The sequence below is a fragment of the Seriola dumerili genome, unplaced genomic scaffold, assembly GCF_002260705.1.
Source record: "Seriola dumerili isolate Sdu_G_001 unplaced genomic scaffold, Sdu_1.0 BDQW01000565.1, whole genome shotgun sequence".
NCBI lineage: Eukaryota > Metazoa > Chordata > Actinopteri > Carangiformes > Carangidae > Seriola > Seriola dumerili.
The window spans coordinates 88,536-106,976 of record NW_019174820.1 but is presented as its reverse complement, the minus strand read 5'-3'; the positions used below and the strand labels follow the sequence as shown (position 1 = coordinate 106,976).

The window sequence follows — 18,441 nt, the reverse complement described above, 5'->3', positions numbered from 1 at the left end:
GGTGACTACTGTTGTATCAATAATGTACTACCAATGAATCTTTTGTCAGAACAGACTCAGTTCACTGTCACAGGAGAGAAAGAAAAGCTTCAGATGTTCATGAACCTGAGAAACAAAGAAGAGGAGCACGTCAATCGTTCCACTTCACAATAAGACTTCCTTTATCAAGGATTTATACGGTAAAGGTAAGGTAATAAAAAGGTTATCAATTCAGTTATTAACACTTTATAAATCATAAACTATTATAAACAAATTATAACACTGTTTTCATACACTGACACAGGAACACTATCTGGCAAGATAAACTTAATGCTTCCTACTCATTAATCTGACTAATGACTCACTATCACTTATAACTGGTGACAGGAGCCTTTAGTAAAGTGTGAAACACACATCATTTATTAATATGCCAAACTCTTTGACCATTAAGATGCTGACGGTGGTTAATTGTTAGTAACTGAACAAACGTGATGAAGCAGCTGCTACAAACACTGATGATGAAGAAAACAGAGATATGAGGCTGAACAGTACAGATAAAGATTTTATCTGATGTGTTGTAACAGCTTATAGAAGATTTATAAAGTATTAACAAGCTAATTAATAAACTAGTTATAAACCATTCATTAATCCTTTATGAGGGTCGTCTTATTGTGAAGTGGTACCAGTAAATGTCCTCAGATCCATTGTTGGTTTTACCTGCTCTCTTCAGAGCCCTCCTCTCCTCACTCCTCTAACAACATGTCTGAGCTTCACCTGATCTCCTTCACTTATTAAACACCTGTAGGACTGAGTCCTGACACCAAGGTCTCAGGTGAGGTGTCAGGTGAGTCGTGTGTGTCTGTATTTACCTTCTTGTTGAGTTCTCTCAGAGCGTCGAGCTCCTTCAGGAGAAACGAGATGTTCCTGTCTCGATCAAAACTCTGGAGTCCACCAACTGAGACGTCCTGATGAAGACTGAGGAGAACAGGATCCAGTTAGAACCAGAGACCACCCCCAGAACAACACGGCACACATGTGACATACATGACCAGGTCACAGAGACGTTTGAGAACCAATAGGTTTCTCTATAGCAATGCTTAGGTTCTGTTCTAATCTAAGGTTCTGTTCTGATCTGAAGTTCCGTACATGATCTGAGGTTCTGTTCTAAACTTAGGATCTGTTCTGATCTGAGGTTCCGTACTTGATCTGAGGTTCTGTATGTGATCCAAGGTTCTGCACCAGCAACTCTTAACAGCAGAAACACTCATATGAAGTGACAGACAATGGAGCCAGAATGAGGATCTGGGTTCCCTAGGTTCTCTGGGTTCTCATCTATCATGGGGACTGAAAGAGGTGTATGCCACTTCCCATGCCAAAGTTTGGATCTATAAAAATAAAGCTGACAGGAGAACATTCAGGAACTCCATTTATGGTTAAATGTGGGAATGTTGTGGGTGGAGCATGAGGCTCGCCAAAGTTGATTGTGATTAATAATTAATAAGGACAAATCGTGTGGAGGTGTGCACAGTTTTAGTCTGGATGAGCCCCAGGGTCAGGTCCTGGCCCCGGGGCAGGCCCAGTACACCTCAGATCTTTATAAACCCGTCAGTATCAGGTATGGAAATAACTTGTATTTTGAAATGTGGGTCTCCTGCTGTAGACACATCCCATAATGAATGCAGCAGGTGAGCTGGTGGTCAGTGAGGCTGTGATTGGTCAGGACTCCTGTGACATTACCTCAGTGTGTGTTTCATTAGAGTTTCACCTGTGTGTAGTCAGGTCAGGTGTTTTAACCTGAGGTTGTGGCCTCACATTATCAGATATGAGGCTCAGAGATGAAGGCAGCAGGTTATGAGGTGTTGCTTTAATAAGCAGTGACTGATGTTCGCCTGTAATTCTCTCATATCACCTTAAAGGTCAGGCTGCTTCTTAGCGTAATAAAGCGGGTAAATAAGACACTGGAATATGGCTGACACTGTCTTCTGTAATTGAGTGTTTCTCACTTTATAATATCAGCTGCTTCTAATCAACTTCCCTCTCTTCCCGCCTCGATTGCTTTTACTATCTTTCTATTTCTGTCTCGATCTCTAACGCTTCCACTAATCAAATCACATCTAAATTTAATAGGTCACATTTCATACAGTGATGCATCTCTAACTGCTCCACAGATCTCATCTGAAAATGCATCAAAAGAGACAAAAGAAGCAAAAAACACAGGAATTACAGAATCTAAAGAAAGCTGAGGAAGTTTAATCAAAAGCAATAAACTTTTTAATAACTCTGCTCACTGTAGAGAACATTTCAAAAACACTACAGTACATTATGGAATATCCAATATGCATAATAGGATTATTATTCAAATGTGTAATAATCTATAGATACATCATGCCTTGGTTTAAGTGTCTTCACATATTTCAGGTCTCATTTAAAATACTGTCACTAGAACTCATTCAGCACCAAGTCCATGCTACAACTCTGAAACTGTGACGGTATTGGTTGTTCTGCAGGACTGAAGGTACAAAGATGTCAAAGGTCCTGGAGATGTGATTCTAACAGGACTCTATAGAGGGCAGTATAACAGCACTACAACTGTTGTTGTTTGTTTCCAGTCTGACATCAAACTGGAGGAGAAGAAGACAGGAACAGGAAACAATAACAGCATGTTGGATGACAGCAGCATGTCCACAGCGACTTGTGGAAAAAAACACCAAGACTAGTGTATGGAGATGTTCAGTCTGTGATGCAGATGATCGATAACATGAACATATTTATATGTCTTGGGTCCTTTTTTATAAATAATTAAACATTATCTCTGTTTCTACTCCACTTTTTTATTTGAAAACACATTTTGAACATGTTGATGAAGAAAAGAGACTGTTAATATATTATACTCTATATAGTATTATGATGATGTTGATGATGATTAATAAACATCTAATGAAAACCTTAGAAACTGTCCAGAACACTGTAGCGTCTACTTAACAACAACTTTCGGGGCGTCGAGTAGCTCAGTTGGATGAGCATCCGCCCCATGTGTGGAGGCCACAGTCCTCGCTGCAGTTGGCCCCGGGTCGAGTCCCGCATCGGACAGCCCTTAGCTGCATGTCATTCCCCCTCTCTCTGCCTCCCCATTTCCTGTCTCTCTCTACTGCACTATCAATAAAGGCATAAAAAGCCTGAAAAAAAATAAATTTAAAACAACAACTTTCACCTTTCAATCTAAGTGTGAACATTCCAACTGCTTTTAGTACATTCACATGAACTATCAGCAGTTTTCTTTCATTCATCACATCAGCTACCTACAGCACTCACCTCTGACTCTTCCTCTCCTTTCAGTTCTATTACTTCAGCTGACATTTCCACTCCTTTCAGTGTTACCACCTCTACTGACACTAAAGCTCCTTTCATTTTTGCCACTTCAGTTTCCACAGCTCCAGAGAAACTTTAAGACTTAAGTACATTTTCTCCACAAAATTATCATTGTTACTATTATTACTTTTAGTTAGGGATGAGAATCAAGAAACAGTTCCAGTTGAGAACCAGTTTGAACTGGTTCGATCCATCCACATCATTTGCATTTATGCTTAGCGATTCACTTATCGATGCCTTCCACTTAGTTCCACGTGCCTTGCAAAACAATGATGTCACACTTTCGCGAGAGGCAGTCAGCGCGAACAACAACTAAGGGTTTGAGGAAGTGTGGCTTAATTTCACACGAAATGACGCAATACAGTGCACAACAGTGCAACGTGCAATGTCTGTGGCACTAAGATTTCAAGCAAGGGTGGAAACACCATCAACATACTGAAACATCTGTCGACGCAGCACAGCATTAAATATCAGGAGTGTCATGTGTTTGACACTCTACACCACCAGTCAACAAGTGCTTCCCAGTCTCAGCAGAGCAGTGAAGGGACATATCAGTGATGTGTCGGTCGCGAACGAGCCAGCTCTTTTAAGTGAACGATGGGAGCTGGCGCCTGTCCAAGGAATGTTTTTTTTTTTTTCAAAAAATTAATATAAGGCAGACCTAAAGAGGCACACCATCACTACTTTTAGTAACAGAAGCAGCAGAAGTAGTAGTAGCAGTACTAGTAGTAGTAATAGTAGCACTAGTAGTAGTAGCAGTAGCAGTAATAGTAGCACTAATAGTAGTAGTAGCAGTAGTAATAGTATCCCCTCTCTCACCTGTCGTCAGCAGTGACCAGGTGTCTTCTATGGGCGGGACTTCCAGGTCCTCTGGGTGCTCCACCTCCACAGCTCTCTGCCCGAGGAGAAGGGTCTCTGCTGGGGTCCATCTCCATCTCCCCTGCACCTCCTGAAGGTCTGGAAGGCAACGGAGAGACAGACCTCCTGTGGAAGAGGGGTGAGACAGGAGAGACAAACCTCCTGTGGGACAGAGGGGAGGGGGAGCAGGAGCTTGGATGATCCTGGAGGTGCTGGGAAGCTGAGGGAGAGATGAGATGAGATGAGATGAGATGAGATGAGATGAGATGAGATGAGATGAGATGAGATGAGATGAGATATCTTACCCTGAGGCCACTCGATGTAGTCCAGACTCAGACCGGTCCCTGATCTGTAAAACATCAGAAACACGATTCTCAATGAAGTTCTGCAGCCTCTGTTTCTCTGGAGTTTTATTCTGAAGGGACATCAGAGATCATGACATCATCAGGAAGTGAAGTCACACTGAATCAGATCAACATGTGGTTCAGTACCGACTCAGGACTCATTTTGAGCGGTTTGTCAGCGTGTAACTGAAAGGTGATGGCAGTGTTGTAATTTCATTTTAAATCAGACCAATCAGAGACAGGGAAATCCTGCTGGCTTATTGGCTGACAGGTCTCTCACAGCTCTTCAGGTGAAGAGGGTTTGATGCTAAACAATTGGCTCACAGCCAGTGGACAAAAGGTTGAAGCTGAAGCTCACACATGGAAACAAGGTGTGTGAATGATATATGACATAAAGCTACTCTGTAGCAGCTAAAGTGTTAGCAATGTTAGCTTAGCCAAGTTTTATATTGTGTTTCTGACCTCACACTGACAGGAGTCTGTTCAGAAGAACCCTGACAGTCTACAGCCAACGGGTCTGAGCTCAGACCAGGTCCTCTGTCCCCTGCATTTCCTGTCTCTGTCAACCACTTGCATTCTTCACCTCACCTCTGCAAACAGTTTAAGATATTTTTTACTGGAAATATTGAAAAAATCAGATCCCAGACTGATAGCTCCCACCCTCACAATCTACCTGTCCCAGAGCCTTTAACTCACAGATCATTTCATACTTCCTCCCTCAGCTCATTCACACCAGTGTCTTTGTTTACACTCACTGACATGGTTAAATAAATTAAGTCTTCATTTTGCTCTTTGAATGTGGTCCCTACGAGACTACTGAAGGAGACTACGCCTGCTATTGGTCCTTCCATTTTAGCAATTGTTAACAGCTCCCTGACTTCTGGCTCTGTCCCTGCCAATTTTAAAACTGCTCTCATCAAACCTCTTCTTAAGAAACCCAACCTGGATCCTACCACTCTGGAGCATTACAGACCTGTCTCTAAACTTCCATTTTTGTGTAAAATCCTTGAAAAAGTTGTGTTCAAATGGTGTAGACAGATAGATATACAGACTCGTTAATACACTTCTAAAGACTTGGTACTCTCGCCTTGACTCCTCTCTCACGCTCTGATCCTCTCCTCCCCCGGCACTTTCCACTTGTGGCTGAGAACTAGGCCTACTGTCAGTCCTGACAAATTAACCGTATCTCATTAGTGAGATGAATTAACATTTTTTTCCCATATTAGAAGAACTAATGATCTCTGCACTGTTTCACCTGTCCTCGCGACTCTCCTCACAAACTCTCTTTTTAAAATAATCTGTGATTTGAGACATTTCTGCAAAAAAAAACAAAAAACAAAAAAACATACAGGATGGGATGTAACGTTAATTTAGGGAAACTTTTCAAGAAGCTGGGTGTGCGTCAATGTTAAAAATTTAATATTCATCTGTAGGTTTGCCACCTTTTATGTGGAAAAAAGGAGGCAACTGGTTTGGTTTTACTTGACATTACATTATTCACAGTACTTTGAGGACATAACATGAACGAAAATACGAGACAAATTGCGTCCCGTATTGATTCAAATCCAGAGAGTACAGAGAAAAAAAGTACTAGAATTTTGTCGGGAGGCGGAGGCGTCCCGTATTGATTCAGTAAAGGACACAGCATTTTATTTTCAAATACGGGACGGTCCCATATTATATGGGATGGGTGGCAACCCTATTCACTTGTTTGAAGAGCCTCAAAATTAGGTCGCCGTCTCCTTCCGCCGGCAGAAAATCCAGCGCGTTCACATTCTTCTTCTTTGGCAATTTCGGATGCCTCAGCCTGATGCACGGATTACGATACAGCGCCACTACATTGGCGTAGTGGCGTACAGCCGCAATTGCAGTTACAAAGATCAAATCCACAGAGTACCGAGAAAACAAGTACTAGAATTTTGTCGGGAGGCGGAGACGGAACGAAATTTGACTGAGGCGGCCACCTCCCAATTCTCTGTGCAGGAAAAACCCTGGATACACAACTTTATCTACCAGTCAGGCCCGGTAATAAGTCCAATATAGCAACCCTCCACAACTGTCTTGCTGAAATAAAATACTGGATGTCAGACAACTTCCTGCAATGAAATCAGTCAAAATCTGAGGTCATCGTACTTGGTCCACCTGCAAAAAGAATCCAAATCATAGAAAACTTAGATCAATTAACACAATGACACCAAACCCTCAGCCAAAAACCTTGGAGTAATTTTTGATCAGGATCTGTGTTTTACGCCCGAGGTGAAGAAAGTTGTCCAATCATGTTTCTATCATTTGAGAAACATAGCCAAGGTCAAGTTTCTAGTTTCTGCCACAGACCTAGAGACGCTTTTATTTCCTCCCGCGTTGACTACTGCAACTCACTCTACACCTGTCTCAGTCAAAAATCAACACCCACAGTTGGTTCAGAACGCTGCAGCTCGGCTACTAACCCGGCCCAAAAAATTGTGGCCACATCACTCCGGTCCATGCATCCCTTCACTGGCCGCCCGTTTATTTTAGGATTGATCTTAAAATTCTTTTAATTACTTTTAAAGCCAGACTTGGGCTGGCCCCTCCTTATATTTCTGAACTTTTAACCCCTTATGAGCCAGGACGCAGTCTGAGATCCTCTGGTAGTCCACTGCTGGCCACTCCAAGGTCTACATTAAAAACCGAAGATGATAAGGGCTGTCAGGACCCCTACACTTTGAAATAAGCTACCAGAGGAGATCAGACTTGCAGAGTCAGTTCCTCGTTTTACCTCACTTCTTAAAACACACTCTTATAAAAATGCTGTTATTGTGAGATGTCCTTTAATTTCATTTGCATTTCACTTTGATTTGTTTTTATGTTTTTATTTGATTCATGTGAAGCACTTTGTTATTTGTATTGAAAAGTGCTATACAAATAAAATATTATTATTATTATTATTATTATTATTAGACAGTTGTCAGACAGGTATAGATAGGGCTCAGACAGGTGTAGACAGGTGTCAGACAGGTGGGGGTGATGTCACACTACCTGTCAGGGTTGATGAGTTGTTGTCTGGCAGGTGAAGGCAGACGTTGTCGCAGCTCCGCGTTCAGTCTGGGATTATCTGAAAGACAGAGACGTTCACCTGTTAGTCCACCTGTCTGTCTCTCATCTGTCTTACTCTCTGCAGGGTTAGCAGTCAGTTATCTGTCTGTCTGTCTGTCTGTCTGTGTGTTTTGTTGTTTACTTTGACTTAATGAGCGTTTATCTTGAGATCTGCCATGTTCTTATTACACCTGCACTCTGATTGGTGGAGTCTTTGATGGAGCTGTGGACTGTCCTTAACGAGGCCTTAACGAGATATTAAGACTGTGTTTACTCTGCTAATGAGCTGCAAGTGTTTAGAAAGATTGACACGACAGGATCGCTGCTGGTTAAAAACTGATAAAGACAGACAGGTGAGAGAAAGTCACGTGAGAGACAGACAGATGATTAACAGGTGGCTGGAGCAGTATTTCCACTTTGTTTGTGAACTGTTGCACTTTCTAAAATAAACCTGTTTCACCTGAAACACCTGTCCACTATAGAAACCTGATCCCACGTGACAACAGCTGAGGCTCATGGGTATTGTAGTATTTTTTCAAAGAGTGTAATTTAGAATCTAGTGTCAGAACATAAAGAACCAGGTCCAGGTCCTGGTTCTGCTATATTAACAGTTATTGAATAATTTACTCTTTGAGCGTTTTCACTTTGAAACTTTTCTCATTTCCTGCCGTCCTCTGCCTCCCCCGTCCTCCCCCTGTCCTCCCCACGTCCTCCTCCTGTCTCTGATCTTCTTGTGGACTCAGAGCTAATTGAGCGCGGCGGCTCTCCTTATTATTCATGTACAATTACAGATGTGATAATGTCTTAAATCCTTCTAAATGACCGTTCATGCTTCGCGCTCGCTTTGAAGTCTCGTCAAAGATGGAAAAATCTGCAGAAAAAAGGGAAAACACAAAGGCCAATCAGAGGACCAATCTACATGAACCAATGGGGGGGGGGGGGGGGGGGGGGGTCCCCCATCTGCCCCCCTTCTTCTTCATGTAATATAAACTAAAGTCCATTAATTTTTTAAGCTGTATTTAATACATTTTGTGCAGAAAGTTTGGTGCAGTGAGTGAGGGGGGGCTCCAGCTGACTGCATGAATATTAATGACGGTGTTACGATGATTAAAGAGGCTTCAGCTCAAATCCAACACAATCCGCCTGTGATCCGGCCCGCCGACACCACGCCGCCGCCACGCCGCACATGAATTTAGATACCGACATTAAGCCGAAGAGAGAAGCAACTTATACAGGACACACACACATACACACACAAACACACGCACGCAGAGATGTATTATATTAATACAGAGAAACATACAGTAAATACTGATGTACAACATACATCTACACAAACAGTCAATCTGAGCGCTCAAGAAACAGTTTATTACAGCTAAAAATTAATTAGCAGCTTTTTGATTTGACTGATGGATCCGCTTCTTTATTATAGATAGAGAATATATAGAATATCCACATAGAATATAGATTCTGAACTAATGAGCCATTTTCTGCTGTTTAAAAAAAACAAACAAGAAGTTTTATACAGTTTGACCCTCAGGTGTTTACAGAGGGAACACCAACACACAGGCCTGTTCATCATCCAGTGAACCATCTGCAGCTCTTCACATGGTCTGTTCTATTCTCAGGCCCATTAACAGCAGCTGATTCAGCTGAATGAGATGTGATCCGATGTGATCAGCTGGATCAGCTGTGATCAGCTGGATCAGATGTGATCAGCTGAATCAGCTGTGATCAGATGTGACCAGCTCCTGTCTGCAGTGTATCATGATGTTTTTCTTTGATACTGAAGGAAACTTAAAAACAGGAGGATTCTCTATGAAGTTCTGCAGACTCTGTTCATCAGGAAGTGACATCACACTGAATCAGACCAACCTGTGGTTCAGGTCTGAGGATTCAAATCTGACTCAGGACTCTGAGGAAGACCATGTTTCACTCTAGTTCACCTCACGGTGTCTTTGCCTCCTTCAGCTCTGCAGCGCCCCCCTTTGGAGGCTTTAGTCCATTTAGCCCCGCCCCCTGTCGCCATCACAAACAGGAAACAGTAAGAGACACTGGGACTGTGGACGATCTGGTCTGCACCAGAACTGGCCCACATTTACACATCTGCACAACACACACACACACACACACACACACACACACACACACACACACACACACACACACACACACACACACACACACATTCCTCCAGAGATATGAATAGCAGCTACTTCAGTCTGTCCAAACAAACCAGAGTCTGCAGCCCACCCTCATCTAACAATACAGTGTGTGTGTGTGTGTGTGTGTGTGTGTGTGTGTGTGTGTGTGTGTGTGTGTGTGTGTGTGTGCAGACCACCCACTCTGCAGATTAAACACAGTTCACACGACCGCCTCCTCCCTCTCCCTCTCCTCATTCACTCTCAGCCTCTCTCTGCCTTTGTCTTCCTCTTCTGTCTATATATTAATCTACTGACCAGCGTGTGTGTGTGTGTGTGTGTGTGTGTGTGTGTGTGTGTGTGTGTGTGTGTGTGTGTGTGTGTGTGTGTGTGTGTGTGTGTGTGTGTGCGCAGCAGGTGCTCAGTGGGGACCTTTTTATCAATAAAGTTTATTCCCACAAGTTTCAGTTTTACTCCAGCTCTGGTTTTAGGAAGAATTTAGGTTTTCACATGTTGTGATGTTTCAGTTAACAAACACCAACAAACAACAACATGTGACAACAGTGAAGGTGTGAAGAATGAACTGTAACTGTTGTCACTTAATTGTATTGATCAGATTTGATCAGAGAAGTCGTCAATCAAAATGATCACAACATTTCTTCTTCTGTTCAGAACTAATGATGTGTGACTGTGTTGTTGTGCTCTGACTGTATCAGTGTAGTACAGCTGTAGTACAGGTGTGATATGGTGTGATGGTCAGAGTAAGTCTACAGAAGCACCACAGAAGAGGAGACAGAAATAAACAGGACACATATGGAGTGATCTGAGTCTGGCTCCCTCACTGACACACTGAATACTGTGTTTCCTCCACAACTGTTTCATATGGTGTGTTTGATCTGGGCGAGAGACACCGACAGATGATGGATTATCACTGAGGCGAGAAAAAGACTCAGAGAAATTAATAAAAAACTGTTCACTTTCTGTCACATGATCCATATATCAGTACTTCAAATAGTACAAGTATCAGTACTTCAAATACTACTAGTATCAGTACTTCTGATACCTCAGAGATACAGCTGGGTCCTAACTGAAAGGTTCCTACAAAATAAAAGTCAACACAACGTGTAACACTAACCCAGGCAGATGTTCGAAACAGATGACTGTATAAACCGTTGTCATTCTACTGTTTACATGTATATTGTAGAAACAGGGTAAAATGGTTGTTGCTATGGTAACAACTAATAATGATGTCTGTCAGTGATCTCCAGCAGGTTTCATCATCTGTGTTAACATCCAGCCTCTCAGCTCGACGTTTCACTGCAAACATGTTTAATGAAGCAGAAAGTCAAACTCCAAATATACAGACGTCCTCCAGACGGATTTACACAGCAGATTACGAAGGACGCACTCCACCATGATAGATAACTGTTAGAGGACAGAGGCACGTTCACACCTGTTCAACTGAAGGAATCGTTCACACCATCACCCTTCACCACAGCTGATTATTCATTATTGATTATTAATGATTGTGGAGTGTTATCATGTTGTATTTATCAGGTCTGTACTTCTCAGTTTGACTAATAAATCTAATTATTCTAAAACATTTTAAATTTAAATAAATTGACTTGTATTAAACCTGAATTATTTCAATCCTTCAGTTAAGTTCAAGAACAGGCCTTTAGTTGTGGTATTCCTGTGTGACCTTTGACCTCATCTCCATGCTGTCAATGTTGTTGTTCAGTGTTAATCTGTGTGAAGGACCATATCTCCCCCTGCTGGACAAACTGATTCATTACACCACCACACTCATTCTGTGATTTTACAGTGAGACTATCTGCTGCTGTAACACAGAACCTGTTCCTTCTTAACCTGTGAACACAAACCTTAGATGGATTTTGTGTGTGTGTGTGTGTGTGTGTGTGTGTGTGTGTGTGTGTGTGTGTGTGTGTGTGTGTGTGTGTGTTCACAAAGCAGCTCAATCCAGTAAACACTTCATCTCTGACAGTACCAATAAACACACAGCATTAGTTTCATCAGCTCCAGTAAAACCAGTAAGACTCCCTAACATGATGTGCCAGTATTTACCTGTGTACATGTCCACCAGCAAGTCCCTGAGCTCCCTGCTGGGCGTCCATGTTGACAGACTGGTCTCCTCTGGACTCTCTGAACTGGTTTCTCTGGAAACAGAAAATACACATCAGAAACACTGATCCTAGATCTAGACCTGGAGGATTCAGACTTCTACATCCACAGACATCATCATCACCATCAGAGAGACAGATACAGAAGAATAAATCCAGTCTAATCAAGAAAGAACACATTGTAGAAGTTAAAAGGACTTTTGACCTTTGCGGTTCACTCACACACACACACACACACACACACACACACACACACACACACACACACAGTGTTTTTGCAGAACATTATGATGTCATCACTTCTTCATTTTACCCTTTTATACATTTGAGTTAAATTATGTTATAATTAGGTTATAATTAGTGAATGAATTCTTGAGTTATGTATTGTGACGTCACTGTGACCTTTGACCCTCAGAATCTAATCAGTTCATATCATCGTAATCACTCACTATGCCATGTTGCAGTGCTGTCCAAATGTATAGTAAGAATTATCATACCCTACATAGTGGACTCATAGTATCCCACAATGCATCATTCAGAGTGTAGTGTACAACCAACAGCCTGAAAGACAGAAAGACAGTGTGGAGAAAATGAGCCGAGTGTGTGAAAGTGTTTTTCCATGTTAGCGATTAGCTCAGCCAACAGTCCTCTACACCGAGTGAAGGAGGGAGAGATTTCAGACACAACCAGTGCTGTACCAAAGAAACTCCCTCAGCTAAGAGATATCATGATGACGTCACTTGGGACTGTTGGTATGTACTGACATCAGCAGGTAACAACAGGTTGACCGATCACACCTGATCCTGATAATGCACCAGTCAGACCAGTAAACAGAGACCAGTAATCTGTTAAACCCAGTTGATCTCCAGTCAGCCTATACATGTGATCACATGACCTGCAGGTCACATGGTTCATGTTTAATCTGTACCACACTGTGTTCAGCACAGACCACGTTCTGTCAGGGTCACCTCCAGAACCACATCCAGAACACCTCCAGACCAGCTCGGGAACCCCATCCAGACCAGCTCCAGAACCAGCTCCAGGACCACCTCCAGAAGAGCTCGGGAACCACCTCCAGACCACATCCAGAACCACTTCCAGACCTACATCCAGACCTACATCCAGACCGCATCCAGACCGCATCCAGACCACCTCCAGACCACCTCCAGACCACATCCAGAACCACTTCCAGACCTACATCCAGACCACCTGCGACCGCCTCCAGACCATCTCCAGAGACCATGTCTCTGATGTCTCTCTTCAGTCTGAATTCTCATGTCTACAATGTCTCTGATGTGTCTTACTTGTGTCTCAGTTGCTGCTGCAGACTGCTGATCTTCCTCTTTGCTCTCTGCAGAGCGAAATGAACGTCCAGAGATCTGCTGCTAAAGCTGCCGGACGCCATCAACACAACTCCTGACTGAAAGCACACCTGACCATCTCCATGACAACCACCACACTCTGTGCCACCTCACTGCGTTTTCAGGTCACACAGGTGGAGGAGGACTGTGATTGGCTGACAGAGACTCCTAAACTTCCGCCAGTTAAATATTCATGAGCTCACAGGATCAGGTGAGTCAGGTGTCGTTTTCAGAGTTCAGAATAAAAGATAAAATCTATTATTACTTCTGTTTGATGTCACTAAACTACAGCAACAGGTAAAACCAACCACCTGATCCCAGAGTTTTCCCTCTCACTGCCCACATCCTCACATTAATAGACTGAAACTCTGTGTTTCTTTTCATTGGAACAGATGTGATAGATGTTTCAAATGTCACTAATGTCATTGTCCTGACATAGAGACAGAGACTGTTGGGATGTTTCAGCTACAAACATCTGGTAAAACACTAATGTGGTGAAATACTGTATATGACATTACATGCAAACGTATGATGCAAAATGTACTTCTGTAGCAGTGACTCCAGTCAGTGTTATATTATTATTACTAATACATTAACATCATTGTGTCAGAAGGAAAGCAAGCAAAGGAACTATTAACAAGACCAGGTCTAAACCTGGTATGTGTCTGGACCTTGTGTGGTCAATGTGTGAGAGTGAGGACGTAGTTTAAGACTGTTGTAGAACTGCTGTAAACAACCAACATCATCACGTCCTATTAACATTCAGTCTAGTCTCATCAGGTTTAGGCCTACTCTCAGCTGCTTCAGCCTAGTCTCAGCTGCTTCAGTCTAGTCTCAACTGGTTTCAGCCTAGTCTCGGCTGGTTTCAGTCTAGTCTCGGCTGGTTTCTGCCTAGTCTCGGCTGATTTCAGCCTACTCTCAGTTGCTTCAGTCTAGTGTCACCTGGTTTCAGCCTAGTCTCATCTGGTTTCAGCCTGGTCTCATCTGGCTTCAGTCTAGCATATGCTGTTTTCAGTGTAGTCTCAGCTGGTTTCTGCCTACTCTCAGTTGCTTCAGTCTAGTGTCACCTGGTTTCAGCCTAGTCTCAACTGGTTTCAGCCTAGTCTTGGCTGGTTTCAGTCTAGTCTCGGCTGGTTTCAGCCTAGTCTCGGCTGGTTTCTACCTACTCTCAGCTGCTTCAGTCTAGTCTCAGTTGGTTTCAGCCTAGTCTCATCTGGTTTCAGCCTAATCTCAGCTGCTTCAGCCTAGTGTCATCTGGTTTCAGCCTAGTCTCGGCTTGTTCAGGCAGTTTTCCTCATTAACATATTGATTTCAGGGCGGAGACAGGGTGGGGTGGGATGTGGCATATGCTGCGGTTCAGTATGAATCCCATTTAAGGCTTCGTACACAAGGCCACGGGTCACTACAGACCACATCTGGATGTGAATCGGACTCCTGGTCCTGAACTGATCTGAACTTCCTGTTGTGGAGCTCAGCTGATTCAGCTCAGATTACCATCACCATGGAAACTTTCATCATAAAGTTCATCATTTCTGCAGCTGTGACATCACACTGAGGGGCTGCTCTGATTGGTTTAGTGAGATCCTGCAGCTTTGCATTAATGAAATCTCTTTAACAAAGACATTGATTGATTGGTTTGTTTTATTGATTACTGGACATTTACATTCTGATTAACAGTAATGATCAGATCATGTCATCAAAGTCATGCTTTGTGTGTCCCTGCGTCCTGCAGCAGTTTGTCCAGGAGGACAACATTCACTCGATGTTTCATCACAAACTGTCCGTTCAGGTGGAACACAGGTATGTCCCACCTGTACCTGTCAAACCACACCCTGTTCTCCTGAAGACTGATGTCCACCTGCTGCAGGACAAACTGTGGGACAGAGAGAGACACAGTTAGTGAGGGACTTCCTGTCTCCTCCAACACCATCTGTTGTCTTTTATTAGAAAAATAAATTAATAGTTATTAGATCAATGAACACTTCAGTCAGACACTGTTCATCAGAACATGTAGCTTTGTGTTATGTCAACATGTTCTTTACTTTTCACCTGGATCCGAATTTACCTGCAGCTTTCACTCTTTCATCTCATATCTATCACTTCATTCCAGGTTCTGATCAAGTCGCTTCTCATTAACAACTCAACTTTTTACAACTGGAATTAAGAGAGCCAGGTGAATCAGCTAAACCAGACTGAGCTGAACTCACTTCATGGTCCAGGACCCTGTTCTTTAAATGTGGTTTTACTAAACCAGACTAACCTGCTGTTATCAGGGTAAAACAATCCTGTTAATCATCCAGATCATTTGGACAATCTGAGCACTAATTGTTGATGGTGTGTTCACATGATGATCAGAAATGATCAGAAGTGAAGCTTCAGTAACTCGTCACGGTGTGAATGTTCCATCATCATCATCAGTTTTACTTTCCTCATGGTGAAGTGAAGCTGCTGATTCAGTCACATCAACATGTTGACATCATCAATGTGAGACAGAAGAGGAGGCGGAGTAAGACTCACTCTGTGTTTGAACGGCTCCAGAACTTCTTTAGCTTCATCACACAAAGGACAGGGGTCCTACAGAGACAGACCAGGTCTTTATATACAGGAAGTACATCACTGTTAGTCTGATAATATACATCTTGTATACATGTAAATGTTAGTTTGAGTCTGTGGAGACAGAAAGGAGGACAGTGTCTCAGTCCACAGGTCACAGAATGTCAAATGCATGGTGTGTGATGTCAGGTACCAGGTGTGAGATTCAAGGTTACCTTGGTGAACAGAGTGAGAGTGGGTAAAGTTTGGGTAGAAAACAGTCTGAGAAGCTGCAGAGCTGCAGGTTCACACAGAGGAAAAGTCTTCAGGAAAAACATTTCATCTGAGAACAAGAACATAAGCAAACTGTTACTGACCTCAATAGTGATCATCCTCAAAGACACCAGCTGACCAGTCACAGAGCAGGAGGAGGGGCTTCAATACCCAGGACATGGAGGACAATGTTCAGCGTGGCATTTTTCAAAAGTCACGCTCCAGAACTCGTCGACTGGTTTGGTTCCTACTGGAGTTTGTGTGATGTTCAGTTCATCACACTCAAGTGGGAGGGTTCAGGGTCATGGGTTCAGGGACTGACTGAGTCCCTGAACTGAACTGAGACTCTGTTACTCATGATCCAGGACCAGGACTGTCATCACCAAATTGATTATAATTCTAAATATTTTAAAAGTTTTAATGTCTTTAAGTCTTTTTTAATTTGACAGCCTCAGTGAGGACGGACAGGAAGTGTGGGGACAGACAGTCGAAGAAGACATGCAGCAAACAGTTCAGGACATCGAACCAGGGACTCACTTCTCAGGACATTTACACCTGTGTGGATATTAAACCAATTTACCTGACGTTTAGTTTTATCTTAAGTATTTTAATCTTCACACAACCAGGATTCACCAGATTCTCCTGAACCTTGAAGCTGACTCGGTCATTTCACAGAAACAGACTGGGCTTATTGTGACGTCACTAACTGGTTTATTTGGTCATTAAACTTATTTTATCTGCGTTTCATTCGGAAAAACTTTCACTTTTATTTTAAAACCAGACATGCAGGAGCTCGCAGTTAACCCGGGTCATCTCCGCATCCGTTTTTGCCCTGTTAGCTGAAATGCTGGTCTACAGTATCCAGCGGTCCCGATTCTAAAGACCGGAACCAGCCGGTGAACTCACCCAGTCACGCTGGACAGCCGCGGTTCTGTCCCGGAGGAAAAACCTGGTCTCGAGGGTTGAGAGGAAGTTTCTGTTGGAGTTCGGAGCTAAAACACAAACACACCTCGGGTCCTTGTCATCTTCTTTTTCTTTTTCTTTTTCTTTTTCTTTTTTTTTTCCTTTCTTCTTCTTCTTCTGCTGCTGTCGCCTCCTCTTCTTCTTCTTCTTGTGTTTAATAACGGCGATTCACGGAATCCCGCCACCTGCTGTACCGGAGTGTGACATTGTCTTCATCCTGCTTTGACCAGACACAGCAAAGGCGCACTGCTGCCCCCACAGGCCGTTTGTGGAACTGCAGCGAATGTTTTTTTGAGGGAACTCACTAAACCAATATTAACAGTTATAACAGTTAGTTCCGACCAAGGAATTTGATTGGACGAGAGTAATTCCATGAGTACTGATATAGAGTACAACAGCACTGGGACTTTTAACTACATGTATCACTCCGCTTCACAGGTGTTATATTAACCGTTAATCAGCGTCACATTAACGCACACTGAGGTCGTGATGTTGTTCTGAATATTAGCACGGCTGTGCTTGTCTTCAGTATGAGGCCTGTGACCGAATCACAGCCCAACATCACTCCTCGTGTTATATTGTTTGAATATATACATGGATGTTTTTCTGTGTGATGTCACTGTTTTTGAAAAGCAAAAAAAATTAGTTATGAAGAAAAGAAAGTTTATTAAGGTGAAACTCATGAACGGGTGATTTTAAAGTCTCAGAGACCCCAGGGAAAAAAATTCAAATTCATACTAAATCTAGATCTTTCCTGGACCAGGACTCAGCCCTCCACCAAGTTCAGTATAAACCGGTTCAGTTTTGATTTAATCCTGCCGACAAACATAGGTAACTATAATTAATGTGTTTGTACATAAAAATGAATGAAGTCATGTTATAAGGTTTGGTGTTTGGTTTGTAAAAACCTTCAAATTAACCAAATGACAGACTTATAACTTTCTTTAAAGGTTTAAATTTTTCATTGGAGAAAACTTAGTGACGGCTTTAAGGTTATTTAGTTCATTTTAAGATTTCATTTTTCTATTTAACAGCTTGTAACAGCTCAGACTGATAATAAATACATTTAAAAAATATGTAAATTAAAAGCAGATTGTTCATGTTTTCTCTTTATTTTTATTCACACATTAACAAACATTCAAACTGTGCAAATGAATCAATGAGTCAGATGAATCTGTCGACGCTGAGAAACTCACAAGGCCACAGAGGAACAGCTGACTGGACTCTACTGGTTTCTACTGCTCTGGAATCCAGATCTGAATGATGGCACCTTCTGGGTCAGGTTTTCCTAAACTCAGTTTCCCATCACCTCGACATTCAGTGTCTCTGAACTCCTCTGAAGCTGAAGCTGTAGTGTTTTATCCTCCTACAGATCTTTGAACATGTCTGATAAACGTTTGTTCAT

General features: G+C 42.5%; 1 protein-coding gene across 1 annotated transcript in view; it reads right to left on the bottom strand.

The window, feature by feature from the left end:
* mipol1 (mirror-image polydactyly 1) overlaps window positions 1-18,441 on the bottom strand; it is a 47,207-nt gene that overhangs the window by 28,233 nt on the left and 533 nt on the right. The window contains exons 2-7 of the mRNA XM_022764713.1: window positions 16,980-17,065; window positions 11,852-11,943; window positions 7,569-7,644; window positions 4,512-4,555; window positions 4,168-4,426; window positions 849-954 (exon numbers count right to left, since the gene is read on the bottom strand). Of these exons, the coding sequence (XP_022620434.1) occupies window positions 849-954; window positions 4,168-4,426; window positions 4,512-4,555; window positions 7,569-7,644; window positions 11,852-11,943; window positions 16,980-17,065 (663 nt within the window). The remainder of the gene's footprint in view (window positions 1-848; window positions 955-4,167; window positions 4,427-4,511; window positions 4,556-7,568; window positions 7,645-11,851; window positions 11,944-16,979; window positions 17,066-18,441) is intronic.